The 20,084-nt window shown below is 51.1% G+C and overlaps 2 protein-coding genes across 10 annotated transcripts in view; both read right to left on the bottom strand.

The window, feature by feature from the left end:
• Positions 1–203: 203 nt before the first annotated feature.
• Positions 204–11,871, bottom strand: LOC109575116 (liprin-alpha-1-like). Its single transcript, XM_070785532.1, has 6 exons — positions 11,696–11,871; positions 9,682–9,904; positions 4,735–4,815; positions 3,950–4,146; positions 2,932–3,104; positions 204–1,461 (listed from the first exon to the last, which is right to left on the bottom strand). Exons 1-6 carry the CDS (start codon positions 11,869–11,871, stop codon positions 1,298–1,300), a joined length of 1,014 nt encoding a protein of 337 aa, XP_070641633.1. The 3' UTR covers positions 204–1,297.
• The window catches only part of LOC109578038 (liprin-alpha-1-like), a 392,515-nt gene continuing 384,219 nt past the window's right edge, over positions 11,789–20,084 (bottom strand). For 4 of the 9 annotated variants that reach the window (XM_070785524.1, XM_070785525.1, XM_070785523.1 and 1 more), the window contains one exon: positions 17,275–18,517. In XM_070785524.1, the coding sequence (XP_070641625.1) occupies positions 18,279–18,517 (239 nt within the window). In that variant the 3' untranslated portion in view covers positions 17,275–18,278. Of the gene's footprint in view, positions 11,920–14,535; positions 14,750–17,273; positions 18,518–20,084 lie in introns of those variants that run through there. The other 5 variants (XM_070785526.1, XM_070785529.1, XM_070785522.1 and 2 more) reach the window with 4 other exon arrangements.

A 20,084-nucleotide genomic window follows, 5' to 3' on the forward strand; every position in this document is an offset into this window, starting at 1 on the left:
AAGCCAGCAAGAGATGCGTTCAGGTCACAGTGTGATATTTATTATGCAGCTGGTATCTTGGTAGACAGAGACAGCATGTTTCTTTACATGTGGGTTCCGCCTTTAATTTACTTGTACAATTCATTGTTATCATTCTATTTTCCTATTAATCTTTTGTGAACTTCCCGAATATGTGACAAAGTATGTACAGTCTACTTTTGAACTATTTTTATCACAGTATTATTTATTGCTTTCTTTCAATAAAGTACTGAAGCAAAATTTCCCAGGGCCAATAAAGAGTGCCGAGGGTAAGCTGTACTCTCACTGAGAACAGACCAGAGCTGGTAATGGGAGCCCGTGTCATCACACGGACATTCTGTTAAGAGAAACGGACGGATGCAATGGAAAGGCCAGAAGGCGGAAGCATAGGTGTCCCTAGAGGACGACCGACAGTGTGTTCATGCCCTTGGCTCCGGAGACAAGAGGCTCCATCACTTCAGCATCTGCGGGGACAGGGCCCCTCTGCTGCTGAGGTGTGGGCAGCGGGCCAAGGGTGGGAACAAAGTTCAGGTGTCGAGGCTCGCCATCGGTCACAGGGTGGGGTGTCCGAGGGCAACCTTGACGGGGATCCAAATGATGCACCCTAGTCCAGCATCAAGTCCTCCCCCAGCATCAGACCCTAGTCCAGCATCAGACCCCAGTCCAGCGTCACGGCCCTAGGCCAGCATCAGGCCCTCCCCTACCCTCAAACCCTCCCCCCACCTCCGACCCTTCCCCAGTATCAGGCCCCCCACCTCCAGTATGAGGTGTGGCAGCCCTACTTGTCTGATACTCCTGAGCACACTCAGGCAGCTCCAGAGCAGCAGGACAATAGCTCTGGCAGGAGGTGCATCTTTAGGAATCACCTGCGGAGCAGCAGCAGCTGGGGTTTGTTTCAGGCCAAGGAGAGACAAAGAAAAGGCACTTGTGCAGGAGGCAGTGGAGGCTGTGGGCACGTTCCCCCAGCTCTGTTTCCTCCCCGTCGGGGCTTTGCTCTTCTGCTCTCTCACAGGCCCCAGGGTGGTGTCCTTCCAGATTCACGGTCTCCTTGATATCTCAAGCCCAAGTCCTGAGTTGCGTCCCAGTCCGGTGTGGCAGAGGGCTGGGAACACCCAAGCTCAAGGGCTGAAAGGATCCCAGGGGGACAGCCGGGCCCCAGCAAGTGGCAGGGCAGGGGATGAGGGTGGCCGCCTACAGAGGGCCCCGGAGCAGCACTGGAAGGAGAGCAGTGATGCCTTAGCTCACTCGGGGACGCTGCCCGGCCTGGCACTCAGAGATGTTACTGCCAGCTGCTCTGGGGATACAGGAAGCCTGGTGAGTGACACCACGCCACCCAGGCCGTGTGGTGGGCACTGCTGACCATGGCCTCGGTTTTCATTCTGGTTCCAGCTGTCCCTCCAAGGGTGACGGGCTCCTCTTCCGAACGGCACAGGTATTTTCTTTCTGTGGGTGAACGCATCCCTTGTTTCTGTTGGTGCTGTTGTCGCTCATCGTGTGTTTTCCTCTTTACAACCTGTGCTTGCTGCTCTTCCAGTTTAACTTAGGAGCAGCCCTTATTTTCTGCATTTCTAGTTGTCAGCATTCACTGGGGCTTTCCAGGTGGCGCTAGGGGTAAAGATCCTGCCTGCCAATGCAATAGATAATGAGAGATGTGGGTTCGATCCCTGGGTTGAGAAGATGCCCTGGAAGAGAGCATGGCAACCCACTCCAGTCTTCTTGCCTGGAGAATCCCATGGACAGAGGAGCTAGTGGGCTACAGTTCCTGGGGTCGCAGAGTCAGACACGACTGAAACAGGTTAGCACACACTCAGGTTTTAGTTCAGTCGCTCAGTTGTGTCCGACTCTTGTCACTCCTTGGATTGCAGCACTCCAGGCTTTCCTGTCCTTCACTATCTCCTGGAGTTTGCTCCAACTCATGTCCATTGAATCATCATGCCATAGAGCCATCTCATTCCTGTTTCATCCACGAGAGAGGTGGCTAGGGCTCGGCAAAGTGTCTGGTCCCACTGGGTGGGTGTGAACCTGCCCTAACCGCTCCCTAACCACGTGACTGTCACTGTGTCCTCCTCTGTAAATCGGGAGGGGGCAGCACCTGCTTGGTAAGGGGCACACACAGCATCTGGTACATAATCAATGCACCATCCATCTCAGCATTGTATTTACTACTAATAGGGATAGCATTTAATAATCTGCTCCTTTTTCTCTCTTGTCACTTAACTGTGCTCCAGACCACATCTGCTTTACTTACCCCTGTAAATCCCACACCCAGCACAAACGAGACTCAACAAATTTGTGGCTGAAGAGGCAGGAACATACGCTGTCCTCAAGGAGAGGAAGCTGAGTGATATGGGGGCCTGATGATAACCCTGTGTGATGAGGGGACCCCAGGAGGACCTGTGTGGCTGTCGGGTGGGGTGGGGGGCATGGGGTAGAACCCCTGATGAGCTCCTGGGGATGGGGAAGGTGGCAGGAAGGAGGGCGGGCTGTTCCTTGTGGGGTGTCCACAGATTGTACCTTACCCCTCACTGAGGAGCACTTAGGCCGTTTCCAAACACATGTCACTGTTAGGATGAAACAATCATCGCCCAGCTCCTACTCAATCAATTTCGTAGAATATGTTTCTAGCACTGGAGTACAATCATCTGCTTTATTCCTTCCATGCTCCGTTCATCCACCCATCCAGCCAGCCATCTGTTCATCCATCCACCACTCACTAATCAATCCATCCATCCAACCATCCACTCATTAACTCAGCCGATCATCTCAGACCCATTGAGAAGACAGACGCCTCCTCCACTCCTGCTCCCAGGAGGACCCCCAGGATGATTGACAGGAGCCTCGTGGGGACAACAGGGGAGACACAGAAGGGAGATGCCTGCAGGCCCTCCTCCCTCTGAACGGTGAAGCACCCACCTGGTCCTAACGCCTCCTTGCTGGGGTGTTCAGGCCGGCCCTTTTCCTTCTTGCGAAACAAGCGGCTGATGGAGGACTTGATGCCCTTCTTCTTTGGGGCTTTGTGCAGCGAGCCCTGGCTGCTGGTGCTGCTGCTGGGGTTATTCCCGGGGCTGTCCTGAGAGCCTGTGGAGCTTCGGGGAGAGAAAACGACCTTTAACTGGCACCCTTGTGCAAACACACACCCCTCCACAAGAGCTACTGATAGAAACGGGCACCCAGCAGCACCCGCGCCTCAACCTCGCAGCTGACAGTTGGAGTCTCCTTCACCGACCACACTCCACACGAGCAATGCAGGCTCCCAGCGTCAGACAACTGCACCGGGAAGCTGAGATTCTCTGCCTCGAGCTCTCCCGCGAGGAGGGCTTGACTCCAGGCCAGCTGGTGCAGAGGGCGCTCTGACCCTCCCTTAGGGTCGCTGCTCGGCAGGTGATGATGCTCCAGGAGAAGACGAGCTCCCCTGCTCTGGGTAGGTCCCCCGCCTCCCACAGGGTAACCGTGCCCGGCCGTGGCAGGAGAGCGACGGTCACCGTGCAGGGCTGCTGGTCAGGTGAACACACATGCCCCCCATTGAGTGCTGCCTGGCTCAGGATGGGAGCTCAGCAAGTAGTGTTCTGAACGAGGACAGTGTCAGTCACAGGAGGGGACAGAGTCTCCTGAGAGGAGACCCCTGCAGAAAAGGGAGGGACCCTCAAGAGCGAACCCGAGAGGCACGGGGCCGTCACTGTCAGGAACGTGCCCCAGGCCGGGCAGACCTCTACCAAGAGCAGGAAGAAAGCTCCCACAGGAGTCAATCTGTAGAGATGGACGTTTTCTAAAATCACTGAGGTCACTGAGCTCTTCTTCCCCAGCACCTGAAGTTCACCACTAAACACAGGCACCGAACTCAGTGGTATTCCTTTAAAATCATCCTTGCAACTCTTTCAAGACAAGAGGCGCAGGGCTCCTGAAACTGACGACGCACACACAGGTCGCTTACTTGTGGGCGTCCCTGAGGTCCTCATGGGTGGCTGTGCGCAGCGCCCCCGTGCGCAGGCGGCCCAGCCGAAGGGACCGTGGCCAGGCGAGGGTCGAGGTTTCACATTTGATGGCGGTCTTGTCATCTCCTACCTCTTCCTGTATAGCTGGCAGCTGAGGGAGTGAGGTAAGTGTCAAATTGGCTAACAATAGACTGTTCTGAAAAAGGCAATCACACAGGCTTTACATTATAACCAGAAACTTATTTGAAGATCTATTAGCTATGCTTTCCCCCAAGTACAAAAAAACCCTTGTTATAGCTTAATGCCATCGTAAAGGACTGTCTTGTTCAAAAAAAGGGGGGCTATGGGGCACCGAGAGCATCTGACTGAGTGCAGAGACCCCGGACAGGAGCCTCCCTGCAGCCGGCCTCAGCCCTCCCTGGAATCCAGCGACCAGATGGCCCTGCGGGGCAGGACAGCAGAGCGATGCTGGCACCGTGAATCCTGCACAGCATGAACTGCCCTGATGAAAGGACTGTGCTCATCGCCAGATGCTACTCAGAAGCACCACAGCTAGAGTACAAAACCTCTCAGCAAAGCCGTCCAGACCTTTCTGTTTGAAGGAGAAAAAGACACAGCTTGTGCCACCATCCAAGATCATTTGGAGTGATGATGCAGGTTACTGGAACCCATGACAACAAGAGAAACACAGAAAAGGTACCTAACCCCTCCACGTGAACACCATGTGCCTGGATCGTATTTCTCGGTAACATACAGACTGGGGACTACCCACTGAAGTACTTACACGCAGTTCAAGTGTCATTCGCTCACAGTGGATTCCATAAGGCGCCCCCAGGTCTTCACTAAGAGATGATCTTGTATCACCCTAGAGCGGTGGGAGGTTCAAAAAGGAGGAGATATATGGGTACCTATGGCTGATTCCTGTTGAGGTTTGACAGAAAAGAAAATTCTGTAAAGCAATTACCTTTCAATTAAAAAATAAACTAATTAAAAAAAAGAAGAAGAAGATGATCTCTCTTGGACACCCAGCGTTTCTGCTGGTCCTGGGTGTGAGGAAAGGAAAGACAGTGTGGGAACAGATTAACCCTGCAGGGTCCAAACAGGTCTCACTGATACATTTCGGTGTGTGGTTAAACCAGGGGAGGTTTTAGGAAACATGCATGGCATGTATTGTTATAAACAATGAGTGTGTTGTTTTGACCAACTAACCTGTGCCTTTTTGGTGGGATTCTGTAAGGAATACTGATCCCGTGCAGCCCCACAGGAGCTTGGTGACAGCAAGGGAACTTAGTGCAAAATACAGCTGAACTCATTTAAGAGCAGCTGGATAAACTGGGCTCCCTCCCCTGAGCTCTAACAAGAACCCTCAGACAACAGAAGGCTACAAAGGCTAGAAATTTTCCACATGGAACTGAACAGGGATCAATCTCAAAGTCAAGTAAAAATAAGCATTTATAAAAATCAGAAAACAACAACGAACAGAGCAGGGAAGTGACACACCTGGGTTGACTATGGACTCAGTGGAGACAAACACCTGCCTCAGAGTCAGGGCCCAGGCCAGCCCCTTCTCCTGGGCCTCCTCCTGAGGAAGGCCTCTGGGTCTGGGCCTGGCTGCCCTCCCCCAGGATGGGAGCTGCCCCACTGGTGCCACATGTGGCTAGGAAGGGCAGTGCCTTGTCCTCGCTGAACAGGAGGGCAAAGCAGGCCACAGAGCAGGCGAGCGGCACACCCAGGTGACCAAACCCAGGGGGACAGCGCTGCTCTGCTGTGCTCAGCAGAAGGGCTCCCGGGCACTGAGTTGCCTGAACTGGAGTACCGCCACCCCAGTCCTGCGGGAAGGCCCAGGAGTGCTCGGTCAGCGGGCTGGGAGCAGGAGAGGGACAAGGAAGGCCAGCCCTTGGGGCACTGGACTCCAACAACAGGGGCTCATCCAAGTGACCCGAGGGGAGAGGCAGAGAGCTCCCTCCTGATGCTCCCTCCATCAGGGATGCCGTGATGGACACGAGAGCCTCTAGAGGAAAGCGGGCTGGACAGCACCATGGTTAAGTGTCCAGGCTCTGATCAGACCAGTCCGCACCACGCTGCTGGGTGTGAGAGCCTGGGCAGGGTGCCCGGCCTCGCTAAGCCTCAGTGTCTATGTCTGCTGAATGGGGATAGCAGCAGCCTGGACCTCACCTGGGGATGAGATGACAGACTCGGAAAGCACGTGCCCGGCACACAGAGTCTCCTGCACACTGCTACCCACCATCATTAAATTGGCTTCCCGCAAATCTAACATCTATGGCTCTGATTCAGTCATTTCTTACATGAAAACACTAAGCAGAAATTCCATGGTGGTCCAAAGGTTAAGACTTGGCACTTTCACTGCCGGCACACTGGTCTGATCCCTGCTTGGGGAACTAAGATCCCATAAGCTGTGCAGCATGGCCAAAAACATAAGTACAGAAATTTTTAGAAATAATAAATAATACTATGTCTATTATAAACAAGCATGAGATGATCAGAAGGCAAACAAGTGGGAGAAAGGCAAATTGTTACAATTGTCCCAACGAATGACCTATTTCCAACAGAACCATCAGCACATTTTAAGTGGTGGGTGAGTTTCATCACTTCCATTAAAACGTCAATTATTCACCAGGACATAACTACACAGTGTTCATTCACGTTAAACGATAAGGACTCTTCAATACTTCACAGAGAAACAAAGGCCTGCTAAATTACTAAATAGTTTACCTTTCGATGCTGCTTCCTTAAATCACTAGGCTGATAGATGCATGCAAAGAAATGAAGAGAAACCAGATTCATTGCGACTTTGAAGCTAAAACTTCAAGAATCCGTAGAGGCAAATACAGTAAAGCAAAAATGATGGCAAACATGTAAGTGACATGAAGATTTAGAGAACATGTGACTGGAAACAGAACATTTTTTTTTTGACCACAGAAGTTAAATAAGCTATTCAAGATTTACTTAGAGAAACACTATAAATTATTACTCAGGAAGATACCATTCTATTACAACATCATGATTTATTAAAGCATAGCATTCTGTACAACAAAGGGCCTTAACAGGTGTCTATTCTCAGCCAAATCTCTCTAAAAGTTAGTTTCTCTTAATCAAAAACATGTTATACTTTAAATTATTTATTTAACTGATGAGGAAGTTACCATAATATCTATTTTAACACTGAACAAATCTAACCACCTATTGGACATTAATGTAAAATCCTGACACAGAATTTGATTTAAAACTTCTCACAATAAATTCATTAAAGCAAGTTCCCTGTGAAAATATGTAAGAATGAAAGCTAGCATAATAGCAGGTGCAGTTTTTACATTTTATTAACAATAGAAGATACTTTTTTAACGAGTCTAATAGAGACATTAACTGTGCAAAAGCTGATGAGATTTACAGTCTTAAATACAAGCACCAACATAGAAAGGATATTGTGTCAGTTCAGTTCAGTTGCTCAGTTGTGTCCGACTCTTTGTGACCCCATGAATCGCAGCATGCCAGGACCCTCTGTCCATCACCAACTCTTGGAGTTCACCCAAACTCATGTCCACTGAGTTGGTGATGCCATCCAGCCATTCATCCTCTGTCGTCCCCTTCTCCTCCTTCCCCCAATTCCTCCCAGCATGAGTCTTTTCCAATGTGTCAACTCTTCACTTGAGGTGGCCAAAGTGCTGGAGTTTCAGCTTTAGCATCAGTCCTTCCAATGAACACCCAGGACTGATCTCCTTTAGAATGGACTGGTTGCATCTCCTTGCAGTCCAAGGGACTCACTCTCAAGAGTCTTCTCCAACACCACAGCTCAAAAGCATCAATTCTGTGATGCTCAGCTTTCTTCACAGTCCAACTTTCATATCCATACATGACAACTGGAAAAACCATAGCCTTGACTAGATGGACGTTTGGTGGCAAAGTAATGTCTCTGCTTTTGAATACGCTATCTATGTTGGTCGTAACTTTTCTTCCAAGGAGTAAGCGCCTTTTAATTTCATGGCTGCAGTCACCATCTGCAGTGATTTTGGAGCCCCAAAAAATAAAGTCTGACACTGTTTCCCCATCTATTTCCTATGAAGTGATGGGACCAGATACCATGATCTTAGTTTTCTGCGTGTCGAGCTTTAAGCCAACTTTTTCACTCTCCTCTTTCACTTTCATCAAGAGGCTTTCTAGTTCCTCTCACTTTCTGCCTTAAGGGTGATGTCATCTGCATATCTAAAAGTCCATTAATTCTACACTTAAGAGGATCATTTCTTTATGTAAGCACAATCTCATTTATGAATTACACATGATATGTAGTTTAGGATCCATCTACATATATTATGCTTATAACTGTGTGCTGCTGCTGCTAAGTTGCTTCAGTCGTGTCCGACTCTGTGGGACACCATGGACTTCAGCATACCAGGTTCCTCCGTCCATGGGATTTTCCAGGCAAGAGTACTGGAGTGGGTTGCCATTGCCTTCTCCTGTAACTGCATAGTGATACACCAATTCAACTTACTGCTATGGGGGAAAAACACCATTTAATGAGACATGAAGACAAAGCACAAACCCAACTAAGGGGACACACGCTGTGGACCACAGCACGGCTATGACCAGAGCAAGTGAGGGGACGGGGGAGGAGAGATGGATGGGTAAACTACAGCCTCGGGGGCTGGTGGGGGATCTGGATTCATGACGAATAAGCAGACAACAGGATGAGGGAGGGAATCAAAACCAGTGATGAAAGCAGACACACTGTCAGAGAACTCCAACAGCAAGGAAAACATACAGAATTGTTCTTTTCCAAATATTTGGAAAGAAATCAAGCATGAATCCGCAGAGAAATCATCAAAGAATTTTAAATATCAACTAATTAGCCAATGATGCAAATTATAAAAACAGTGTCAAAAGACCACAAAGTGGACTAGTTACCACTTCACAGGCCGCTAAAATGATTCACGGTTAATTTAATTACAAGCTGACTAACAATGCAGCTAACATGAAATGGGTGGTAACAGAAAAAAGAGACAATACAAGTCCAGTTACAAAGCAGAATCTTGTACACATGATTTCACGGGGTAAACAGCAATACACTCACAACACCTAAGCTAAACACGCAAGAAAGCTGGAACATGTGCTTTAGAGCCGCACACTCTGTCACCAAAAGCCCTAGGTCGTCATCCCAGTTTTAGACTCGGAAAAGTGAGGCAGCCCGACGTCTTCCCTGGGGCCCTGGGGCCCTGGGCTTTTAACCTGGTTTCATACACAGAGCTGGACTGAGCGCATGGCCAGGTCCATCAACAAGCAGACCAGTGTAGATTCTTGGTTTTGTTCCCACCGCATGCCCTGCACCCTGTAGCCAGGCATCCCCAATGGAGAATGTGCTGTACGGCTTTCCCATGCCATGAGAGCTCCCTATGGTTACTTTCATGAAGCTGTCTGCTCCCTGAGAACAGAAACTTCCCTGCAGCTGCTGTGCCCAGCACAGGCCAGGTGCAACGTTACAGAGGCAGGCTCTGGCTGAGTTCATGATGACGTGCTAAGTTGGTGGTCCAAATATCAAGACTAATTTGTCACTGTGCCATTGTGGAATGATTAAAGACTAGGCAGTTTAAAAACTTTTAGACCTCTGAGCGTAGCAAATGTACCTGATTTTCTTCTGGGTATAAAGAGAAAAAACAAAAAACAAACAAAAAACAGCGTGCTGGGGGAGGGATGCGGCAGGGAGGAGGCAGACACATACCAGAGTCATGATGCCCAGCTGGTCTCCCTCCTGCGCCAGGCTGTGCTGCCTCCTTCTGGGCTTGGGCAGGGGCGGGCAGGAGTCAGCATGCGAGGAGGTGGAAAGCAGGTTGAGGGAGCTCACTGATTTAAAACGACGGAGGCTGCCTAAGCTCCCCCTGCCCTCCCTGCTCTCAGTCTCCTCGGCCCGCTGCTCCGTGTTCTCCTTCTCTTCTTCGATCAACCTAAAATAGAATAAAATACATCACCTGCCTTTGTCAGCAGAGGGACCTGTCTGGACAATAAATTTGGGCTGGCATTCTGTGTCATGATTAGCAAATTCCAGAAACAGTTGCTCAATGAACATCTCAGCCAAAAGGTTCTAAGTTTCCTCTTTTGAATATTCTCAAACTTAGAATAACTTAGCATTGAGTCTTCCAAACTGGCCCTGATCATTCATGCTTGATTTCACTTATTTACTCTAACATTCTGAAGGGGCCCTGGTGGCAATTCTCTTTCCTGTGAAGAGATACCTCAAGTTTACAACCCTTACCTCCCCTGCTCTCAGGGCAGACATGCACGTCAGTGCCTCAAGTCTTTTCCACTGGGAATCAGGAACTCTGTATAATCAAAACAGCAATTCACAAACAAGCTGCAGTTTCTAAACACAAGTCTCCAGACCAGATGAAGTGCTGAGTTGATCTTTTTTTTTTTTTTTTTTAAGGTTGTATATATACAAATGCATCACTTTATGAAGTTCTCCACCAGCTTTGTGTGAGTTTCTGGATTCATGTCAATGTGCTGCATTAACCTAGAATTCACAGTTTCTGCTCTTCTCCCCTAATGTGTGGTGGATGTTTTTATATAGCAGTTTAAATACACGATTATGCAAATAAAATGATTTTCAGATTAAAATACAAGATTCTTACAGAAAGTAAACTCTCCAGCTTCACTTCTACTCATACATCTGGAAAGTTTTTCACTGTTGATAACAAGTTGATGGACAGAATTGACCATTTACATCAAGTCAACTTGTCGCATAAGGAAAAATCACTTTTACCTGAAAACTTGCTGTAAAAATAAAAATATTAATCTATAACCATTCCATACTTCCTGCAGGGACACGGAAAGACCATCTTTCTGAGCTCATCTGTGCTCAAACACGGCCCACAAAGCTGTCTGTCTTGGCGTCAAATGGGCAGGTGACACCACCTGCGTTTGCTGGTTGTCCCGTACACCCCCTGCCTTTCCCCCGGAGCATCCCGCTCGGCCTACAGGAACGGGCACCTCGGCCTGGGCTGACGTGGCAAGAACAGTCTGAGCAGCAGCTCTGCCTGGTCCTGTGCAGGGTCACCGGCCTGCGGCCACTCTGAATGTGGACTCGGGACACGGGCATAGATGTGTGGGTGTGGCACCAGGCAGGCCTCGGGGCTCCCAGCCACCTGGCTGCACCCAGACCCAAGGCCCCCTGCTCACCACGAGGCAGGCCTTTTGACTCTATCCTGTTTTGAAAATGGTTATAACTGCCAAGACGGTGTCTAAAGAAAACATCTTAAATATACTGATAAGATGAGAAAAACTCAAACACATGTCCTTGGACCACTGTCTTACAACAAGCCAATCTTCACACTGTATTAAGTTAAAAAGGAAAATGCAGATCTGAGTGGGAATTTGCCAACCCCAAAACCCCAGCTTTCACCAGGTGGCTTCTCACCAGAACATGGGGGGCTCTGAGGGACACAGGAGGGTCCACGGGCCGCAGGGGACACCACCTCGGCACCTCACCCACCTTGGTGCTCAGAGCTGAGGGGGGATACCCCACAACGCCTCCTGCCGCCCCCACAGAGTGCGGAAACCACACCATAGACAGAACGCCCCAGCTGACCGAGCTCTGTAATCAAGGGCCATCTCAAAACTGAAAATTCCTGAAGCAGACCTGAGGTCAGGTTTCTTACTATGGAACACTCAGACATCCCTAGGAGAAGACAGCTCCTCAGAGAAACCGAGTTTCTGGTGCTGAGTTCAGGATCACCCACCGGATCTCTTCATTGATGATGTCCAGCTGCTCCTGCATCATCACGGTCAGAGTCTTGGCATTGGCCTGCCTGCTGGGCGACAGCTGAGTGGCTGAGCTGAAGAGGGTGACCCTGTCGCCCTCGTCGTCAGACACGCTCTCATCACTCTCAAAAGCCTGGGCCACGTCGGCCAGCATGCTGGCTTGCTGCGTGCGCTCGCAGTCCTGCTCCTTTCGGGTCTGCACCTGGGCACGAGAGGACCACGTCTTGTCAGCAACATTCAGGGCAGCTCAAGTCTATCAGGAACTGAACCCAATTTTACATGGAAGCCCTGACTCTGGATAAATGCGCCATGCTCATGAGACACTGCCATCTCTTAAGCGAACAGGACTCAAGAAACAGGCAGGGGGAGAATGCAGTTCCTTGATGGCCTGGTGACACTCAGGTCTCAGCGTGGACGGCAGGCAATCCTATGAGGTTATTCACAAGGGTGGGCTGATGGAGTCAGAGACAGAAACTGAAAATTACAAAAATACATCCATGCCTCCATCAGCCAGGCTGGAGCAAAATAAGAAAAAAGAACCTTTCAGCTCGGCAGCCGCTGGGTCCCTAATCAGTGGTCATCACTGGTACCAGTTCACCAGAGTGTGCCGTCCTCCCAGGCTCTCAGACCTCCATTTCCCAGGCTGGTCTGAACACCCACAGAGAGGTGCAAGCAGGGGCAGCCAGCAGACGGGAGGGCCAGCCCCTCCGTGGCTCTCCTCTCGGGACACAGGCCCTTGGGCTGTTCTGGGGGATGGCTCCTCGCACCGCAAGGGTGGCTCTGTCATCAGAGACACATGGGATACTGCCAGCGGGGCCCCGTGCCGCCCTCCCGCTCTCACACCTCACACCCTTCTCTCGGAAAACGTCCCCCCTGCCACACTGTCACCCAGGTCCTGCCTTCTTTCCCAGAAAGGACCTCAAAGGAACTGAGGGGCAGCCTCGAGGTGCTGGCTTGTTGGCTCCCTACCCCTGGGGCCAGTGCCCTCGCCTCCTGTCTTCATCAGGACCCCACCCCAGGGCTGGGCTACCCCATTCGCTGGCTCCAGGACCACCTGCCATCATTCCTCCTCTGCTCCAGTGAACCAGCTGCCTATGGGTTCACCCCCATCAGCCCGGTCGGCATGTCCTCTCCCTTCTCTCGCCTTCCAATCGCACAAGGGGTACCAGCAGATTCCTCCTCCAGGGCTCCCTGCAGCGCCCACTGCGGGTCTCTGAAAGCTCCTTGGGAGTGGCCTCTACGGTCCCCCTCCCTGCCAGGTCTCCACTTCTCTGCCAGCAGGTTGTGAGCCCCGCCCTGCAGGGCAATTCCCCGGGGGCTCAAGGAACCCATGTTACCAAGCCCCCTCCCTTCCTTGCCCTCCCCCACGCCACCCCCCCGCCCCGCCCCCAGCACGTCTCTCCCTGGGCTCCAGGCCCTGCCTTCCCTTGCGATTATTCCTCAGTCCCTTGTGCCCCTTCTCAACCTTGGAATGCAGGGTTCCCCACAGCTCTACCTTTGCACCCCATCTCTTTCCACCGGCACCCGCCTGGTGACTTTACCGTGCTCATGCCTTTAAATGCCATCTGTACGCCCACAACCCCAAGTCCACCCTGAGCTGAATGAGTTCTCTCCCGGATTCAGGCCGGAACACTCGGCTGTTCTCCTGACACATCCCTGGAACACCCAATGGGCTCATCCACCTCAACAGGGCTGAGGCCCGGCTCTTAGCTCCCCGCCCCGGCAGCCCTCCTCACCTCAGGAAATAGGCTCTGGCCTCGAACTGCTCAGGCCTGAGCCCAGGCTCCTCCCTGATGTGGCCCGCTCTCTCCCTTGTCCCCGCTGGTTGACATGACCCTTTTTCTATCTCCAAGTGGCTACTTCTCTTCCTGCCTCCGGGTCTCTGGTTCAAGGTCACCCTCCTGGTGTCACCTCACTGGCCACCCTGTTTACACACGATCGTCCCCTCCTCCTTGGACAACTCAGGCACTCTGGTCTCCTTTCCCTGCTCATTATTGTTCAACAGGCTGCGCGGGTTTAAAAAGGGGTCCACAAATTCTTCCATCCTCCTCCCTTCAAGAGGCAGAAGAGGCAACTCCTGCTCAGCCCCTGAGCGAGGCAGGACTTGGCAGCTCACTCTCACAAACAGAAGTGAAGGTGTGCGGCCTCAAGACCAGGGTGTGAAAGGCCCTGGGCTAAACCCCGCACTCTCGCTCTCAGAGGGTGTTCTGAGGAAAGCCAGGCCATGGGAAAGCCACACGGCAGGGACCTCGGCCTGTCCCCAGCAGCCAGGTGAGTCTGAAAGCCTGCCATCCAGCCTTGGGGGGCCTTCCCGTGTCTGTGCCCTCAGGAGGCCCTGAATCAGGCCCGCCTGCTACAATGCACAGGCACTGGGGACTGTGAGCTGCTCCCTGGGAAGTCACTAAGCTTTGCAATGATTCGTTATGTAGCAGTGGATAAAGGACACACATCGTTTTTAATTCACTGCTGGAGTCCTACTTTTGACCATGTCTGGCCCAAACTAACTGCTCACTGAATGTGGAAGCTCAAAACACAGACATGTATGAACAAATACATGGCATGAATGAGGTGAAAAGATAAAGGCACTTAAACTCCCAATGAGAATTCTTCTCACTATAAGCTGATGGATTGTGTATCCATTTACTCGTAGGACGATTTCAAAACTGTGCTAATTAGTACCATGCTGGGCCTCACAGTAGGCCACAAATAATCAAAATTGGTTAAGGAAAAAAAGCATGCCTTCAAAGTAAACTCTTAGCCAGAAAAAGGAAAATGGGGAGACGTAAAGCAATCTATCAGCGCTTTGTTCCAAACCCACCTCAGGACCACAGTGTGAGGGGGCAGGTGCCTCACAAGGTGCCCACCAGGGATGGGAAGGGGGCGGCGGGGTCCTTGCCTCGGATGGCTCATCGTGCAGCGCTGCCAGCCGGCCTTTCTGGGGGCACCGCAGCACCGCCCCGTTGCCCAAGGAGTCTGCCGGCCGGTCCGCCACAGGGAACCTGAGGTCCGGGGCGCTGCCCAAGTGGGGTCGGCTGAAACACACGGGGAAGAAGAGTGCTGTTAGAAGAAAAGAGAGCTCACTCTGTCAGACGAGCCAAAGCCTGTCCATTTGGAAGATCGGCAATTTCACAGCAAAAGGGCCCCCGGGAGGGCACTGCCCTCCTGGCTCCAATAGCAACAGGCCGCCCGCTGCTCTGCAGACACTCAGGGCTCATCCCCAGCAGCTGGAAAACTCCCGTATGTGGGGAAGGCAGTGCTGCCGCGAGGGTGTGGAGCTGACTAGGACAGGATCGGCTGTCTGGGGTTGGGGCGTCCAGGGTCCCCCGGAGCCCGCTCTCAGGTCCCAGGGCAGGGTGTGCACCTGCTCTGCTTTCCCCTTGGCACCCCACCTCCCCTTTGGCCCACGCCTGCTCTGACCTCCCTCTCTCACGGGAAGTTTGTGGATCACAATCGCTGGTCTGCCTGGAACACTGTCTGCACCACTCTCAGTGTTTTTAAAGGCGCCTCAGACAACCCGCAGCAGAAAAGCCTTGGACCCACAGCTCGGAGCTGAGCACCACTGGTGTCTCCCATTAAAGCAGAGGTGAGCGTGTCACCAGAGTCTGGGCTGAACAAGGCCCAGCACAGATGCTCAGGCCCTGAGCACTAAGGCCTGGGCCTGCAGGTGCCAGGAGCTCACTCAGCAGGGGCCTGCTGGGAGGCAGGGCAGCCCCGCCTTGACTGTGAGCAGCCTGCACTGCAGGACCGCCCGGGTTCTGCTCAGTCTTGTCTCTGGGACGAAGGTGGTGCCTCCATGTGCAGGATTCCCTAAACCCAGGAGACAGGGCCTTCCTCCGAGGACAGGACACCCCATACGTCTGCAGAGTGGCCAGGGCCAACCACCAGCTCAGCCTGCTCGGGGTCACACGCTGCTCTGCTCGACGGTTTTGTGAACACTGTGCTGCACAGGAGATGGAAGTCTGGAATCTCCAGGAGCCACACCTGTCTTCCCTCCCATCTCCCCTCCCTCCTGACAGAACTGTTCCCTTCTCTGCTCCACTTCCACCCAAGGGCCTCGGGCTAGAGCACACTTGGGAACTGAGTGGGGGGTACGACACAGTCCTGCTGTGGACTGGGGACCCTCGAGGGTCCTCTGAGGGCCACAGAGGCCTCCGGGTTGGGTCGACCCCCAACCATCACCTCCCAGTCCCCTTGCGGGGTGCAGCCTCCATCTCTCTCCCCCTCCTCACCCGAAGCTCTTTCCTCCGGGAGAAGGTCTCAGAGACAGGCTGACCTGCGGGGAGCGAGCTCCACCCCTGGCAAAGGTCATGAGGTCAGACGCAAAGGCGGGATCAAGCCTCAGGAGTCTCCCTGGAAATTCTCGAGCAATCTACCCCCAAAACCAGAGTCTGCCTACTTTCTGCTTTGTGCTTTCACCTACACCTCTGACTTTACGGGGGGCTGTCCCCCACTACCTCTCTGAAAAAAGAGTTAGCTTACAGCTCCAGTTAATAATTCCTGGGTGTGACAGTGTTTCAACCTACAAACTCCTTTGGAAATCCTCTAGCCTGCCTGAATAGGTTTTTCCGGCCACATGTGATTGTTCAGAGCCTGCCAACTGTGAGAGGCAGGAGATGTTCTAAACTGTCTAAACACAGATTCTTTTGAGTAGTTAAAAGATTGATTAGAAATTGTATTGGTGAAGGGATTTTCACTTGTTGGGCCAATGTTTGCTGCTAAGTTTCCATATCCCTTACCTGCTGTGTCCCTGGCAGTGTATTGATTAATATAATTGGTGTAAGTAGTAGCTTTAATGTTTGTAACCTGGGACCCTTGAGTTAATTCTTTTTCTTGTTATAGCCCACCACACCTTTGCTCTGTAGGAATGCAACTTTATCTAATGCTTTTGGAGGGTGGCTCCTGACCAATCACCTTTAGAGAAAAATAAGTTTTCTGAAGAGAAGGTCTTAAAGTGTTAACAGGCCTCTGGGCCAGAAGATGATGCAAATCACCTAAGCTTTTGCATATGATAAGTTTGCAGGAAGAAAGCCTGGCTTGCTGCAAGACTCTACCCCTTCCCTCATTATCCTCTATGCATAACTTAAGGTATAAAAACTACTTTGAAAAATAAAGTGCGGGCCTTGTTCACCGAAACTTGGTCTCACCATGTCGTTCTTTCTCTTACCTTCTGGCTGAATTATTCAGCCTCTTTTCTCCACTGAATTTCCTCACTGAGCTATCCTTATTTCAGCCTCTTTTCTCCACTGAATTTCTTCACTGAGCTATCCTCATTCTATTACTCTTTATATCCTTAATTAACGTTTAATTAAGCAGTTGTTTCCTGATCCTCGCCGACGCCGTCCCCGCTTCGAATACCCTGGATCAGCTGGGGCTGGTCCCCGGCAGTGACCAATTCCTCTGGGAGGTCCCACCAAATACGCCGTGCCTGCCCTGCCTGTGAGCCAGTTTTCAGTCCCCACTCCCTCCCTCCTGAGGCAGCACAGTGCCCCCCACCCAGCCCACACTGCCCACAAGCCCCACTCTGAGGCCCCACCTGTGCTGCTAAGTCACCGCTGTGACCCCCTCCAGAGCTGCCTCCTGGAGACACCCCTCCCTCGCACCGGCCGCTGTGGCCCACTGTCTTCAGAGCACAGCGGCTCCTCCTGCCCCGCGGCTGCTTCCTCTTCTCGTCTCTCACTCTCACTGACACACACGGGACTGGTGACCAGGCCCCAGGCTTCTCCATCTGAAGCCCCCAATTGTGTCAGGCCTCGGTTCCTGGCACCAGGTCCCTCCTCGTTACCCAAAAACCCCCAAGAGGAGGAGGCCGTGTCCACCTCCTCTTCCTCCACTGTCTACGCAGTCCTCCTCACACTCACCTCGTCCACCCTGGGAGCAGGGGTTCCCCACCTCTGACAGCCCCAGCCCCTCACCCTGGAGGAGCTCTGCCACCAAGTCCGGCCACGTGCCCCTCTGTAGGGCACGTGCTCTCCTTGAACTCCACCCACCATGGTTTCAGACACAGGACCAGTTTCTGGCTCTGCCTTTGTCTCAAATGACATCTCCTTTTCTCTAGAAGAAGGCTGGGTGGGGGCTCTGGACTGCGAGGATCCCCTAAGCACTCAAACACAGAAATATGCGTATGGGCTCCAAACTGTCTCCTAAGTCAGGATTCAAGCAGTAGTCCATTTCCTACAGATGAATGAATGTCACCAGTAAGCACTTAATAACCTTTGCTAAAGTTTATCTCTCACTTGTGACCATTTTCCGTGAAGAAGCCAAAGAAACATTTAAATACTTAATAAGAATTACCGCCCCTATAACAACGAGGAAGAAAAAATCAGGATGCTCAGTAATCTGCTCTCCTCATTCACAAGCCAGGTGATTCCTCCCACCGCAGTCAAAAGACTACAGGTCATTAACCTTCTGTGACTCTTCAGAAACGTCAGTGTCACAGTCTGTCAGGCCCCTCAGATGAATACGCCCAAATACCAACTGGTCGGCCCCCTACTTCCAAACCTCTGCCTGTGGTTTTGAGTGTTGTCAATCCTGTGACACCACTCCCTGGTACCAAGTTTGACCCTAAGGAACGATGCTTGTCTCTTCCCTCTCGCTGGCCACGAAGCTACAGGCTCCTTGAGGTGCGACCATGAGCAACACCCAGTCATACTGTCCACACACCAGACAGGCCCTTGTCACACTCGACAGCGCTGAGGGGAGCTGCCCGGGGGAGCAGCCTACCTGTGGTGGAAGGGAGCCCCTCGCGGTCTCGTCTGGTCCACTTCGGCTCTCAGGGTTTCCAGGTTTAGAATCAGCTGGTCCTACGAAACAGCAAATGACACAGCCTGCACCGCTTGCTTTTTGGATGTAAAGTGACTTGCACCAAAATGTGCAGAACAGGTTACATCAGTAGGTATCAACTCCCAACATTGTAATTCTGAGAAAATGTTCTCTAAGAGTCCCTAGCAAATAGAAACACTCAGAACAATATTAACCCTTATAAACCATAATGAAGAGGAAGTTCCATCTCAGGTGTAGAAAAGGTTTCTCTGGAGGAAACATGGCAAGCCATTAACAACGATGAAGTCTGTAGAGAGAAGCTAGACTTCAGGCGGGGGTTTCGGGTCAGGGGGACATGACTCACTCTATTGCCCTCCCTCCTCTCACTGCTTTAAACTGTCTCCATGGAGCTCACCTGCATTCCTCACATTCATTCCTCTACAGCCCACTTCACTTGCTCATGGGGTAAAACAAGTCAAACGGGCCAAGTTTGTGAGTCACTCAACTCAACCTGGAAGCTCTGTGCTGTCGGCCACGGCAGTCACTCGCCTCGTGCAGCCCCTGAGCACGTGAGACAGGCTGGTGCAAAGCCCGATGTGGAAATCACACAGAGGATTTCAAGACTCATGGTGAAAGAAGGACGTCGAGTAGCCCGTTGGTTTTTAGGAAATTTTAGATTGTGTAGGTGGCTCGTATTATCTTTCTGACGCACAGCACAGTCCACGTGAATGGCTCACGCTTTGTCTGAGCTTTTGGGTGATCCCTGAAAGGACTACTCAGAATTCTGAACCACACACAACAGCCACACACTCTAAATCCATCTATAATGCAAACACATTCAGTGTTCAAAACCAGAAGTGCTATACGTGTTATAGCAGTGGATTAGCCATAAGGAAAATGGAACTCGACTTCTGCTAAGCATCTGCTCAAACTCATGTCCACTGAGTTGGTGATGCCATCCAACCATCTCATCCTCTGTCATCCACTCTCTTCCTGACTTCAATCTTTCCCAGCATCAGGGTCTTTTCCAATATGAAAATTCATATTAAAAAACTGGAAATAATTACCTCAAGCAATTTTTAAATGCAATAACAAAGTTGCCAAGTCTGTGTTTTATAAGATGAGCATCAATTTCAAGGTTTAAAAAGCTGTTTTAGGACCTACTGTATTAAAAAAAATGGAGAGAAGACAAAAGAATGATCTATTTGAGATTGGCTCTGTATGAGAAATTGCTGAGACTAATTGACGGGACGGGTCATGGGTATTTATTATACTACTCCATCCACTTTTGTGCATGTTTGCAATTCTCTATCGTAATACATTTAAAAAGTTTATTTTCTGTTAAAGCAGAGTCTTCTCCAGCAACACAATTCGAAAGCATCAATTCTTCAGTGCTCAGCCTTCTTTATGGTCCAACTCTCACACCCATATGTTACTACCGGAAAAACCATAGTTTTTGAGTATATGGTTTGTCATATATGGTTTGAGTATATGGTTTGTTGGCAAAGTGATGTCTCTTACTTTTCAATATGCTGTCTATGTTTGTCGTAGCTTTCCAAGGAGCAAGCATTTTTTAATCTCATGGCTGCAGTCACCGTCTGCAGTGAT

Source organism: Bos indicus, unplaced genomic scaffold (genome assembly GCF_029378745.1).
Source record: "Bos indicus isolate NIAB-ARS_2022 breed Sahiwal x Tharparkar unplaced genomic scaffold, NIAB-ARS_B.indTharparkar_mat_pri_1.0 scaffold_70, whole genome shotgun sequence".
NCBI classification, from domain to species: Eukaryota; Metazoa; Chordata; class Mammalia; order Artiodactyla; family Bovidae; genus Bos; species Bos indicus.

Excerpts from the sequence above, each read along its gene's own strand:
- LOC109575116 (XM_070785532.1), bottom strand. The coding sequence starts at position 11,871 with ATGCTGGCCGACGTGGCCCAGGCTTTTGAGAGTGATGAGAGCGTGTCT. Across the intron at positions 4,147-4,734 it reads GAATGACACTTGAACTGCGT|AACAGTCTATTGTTAGCCAA; the intron begins GTAAGTACTTCA and ends TGCCTTTTTCAG. Across the intron at positions 1,462-2,931 it reads CAAGGAGGCGTTAGGACCAG|AAAGAAAATACCTGTGCCGT; the intron begins GTGGGTGCTTCA and ends GTTCACCCACAG.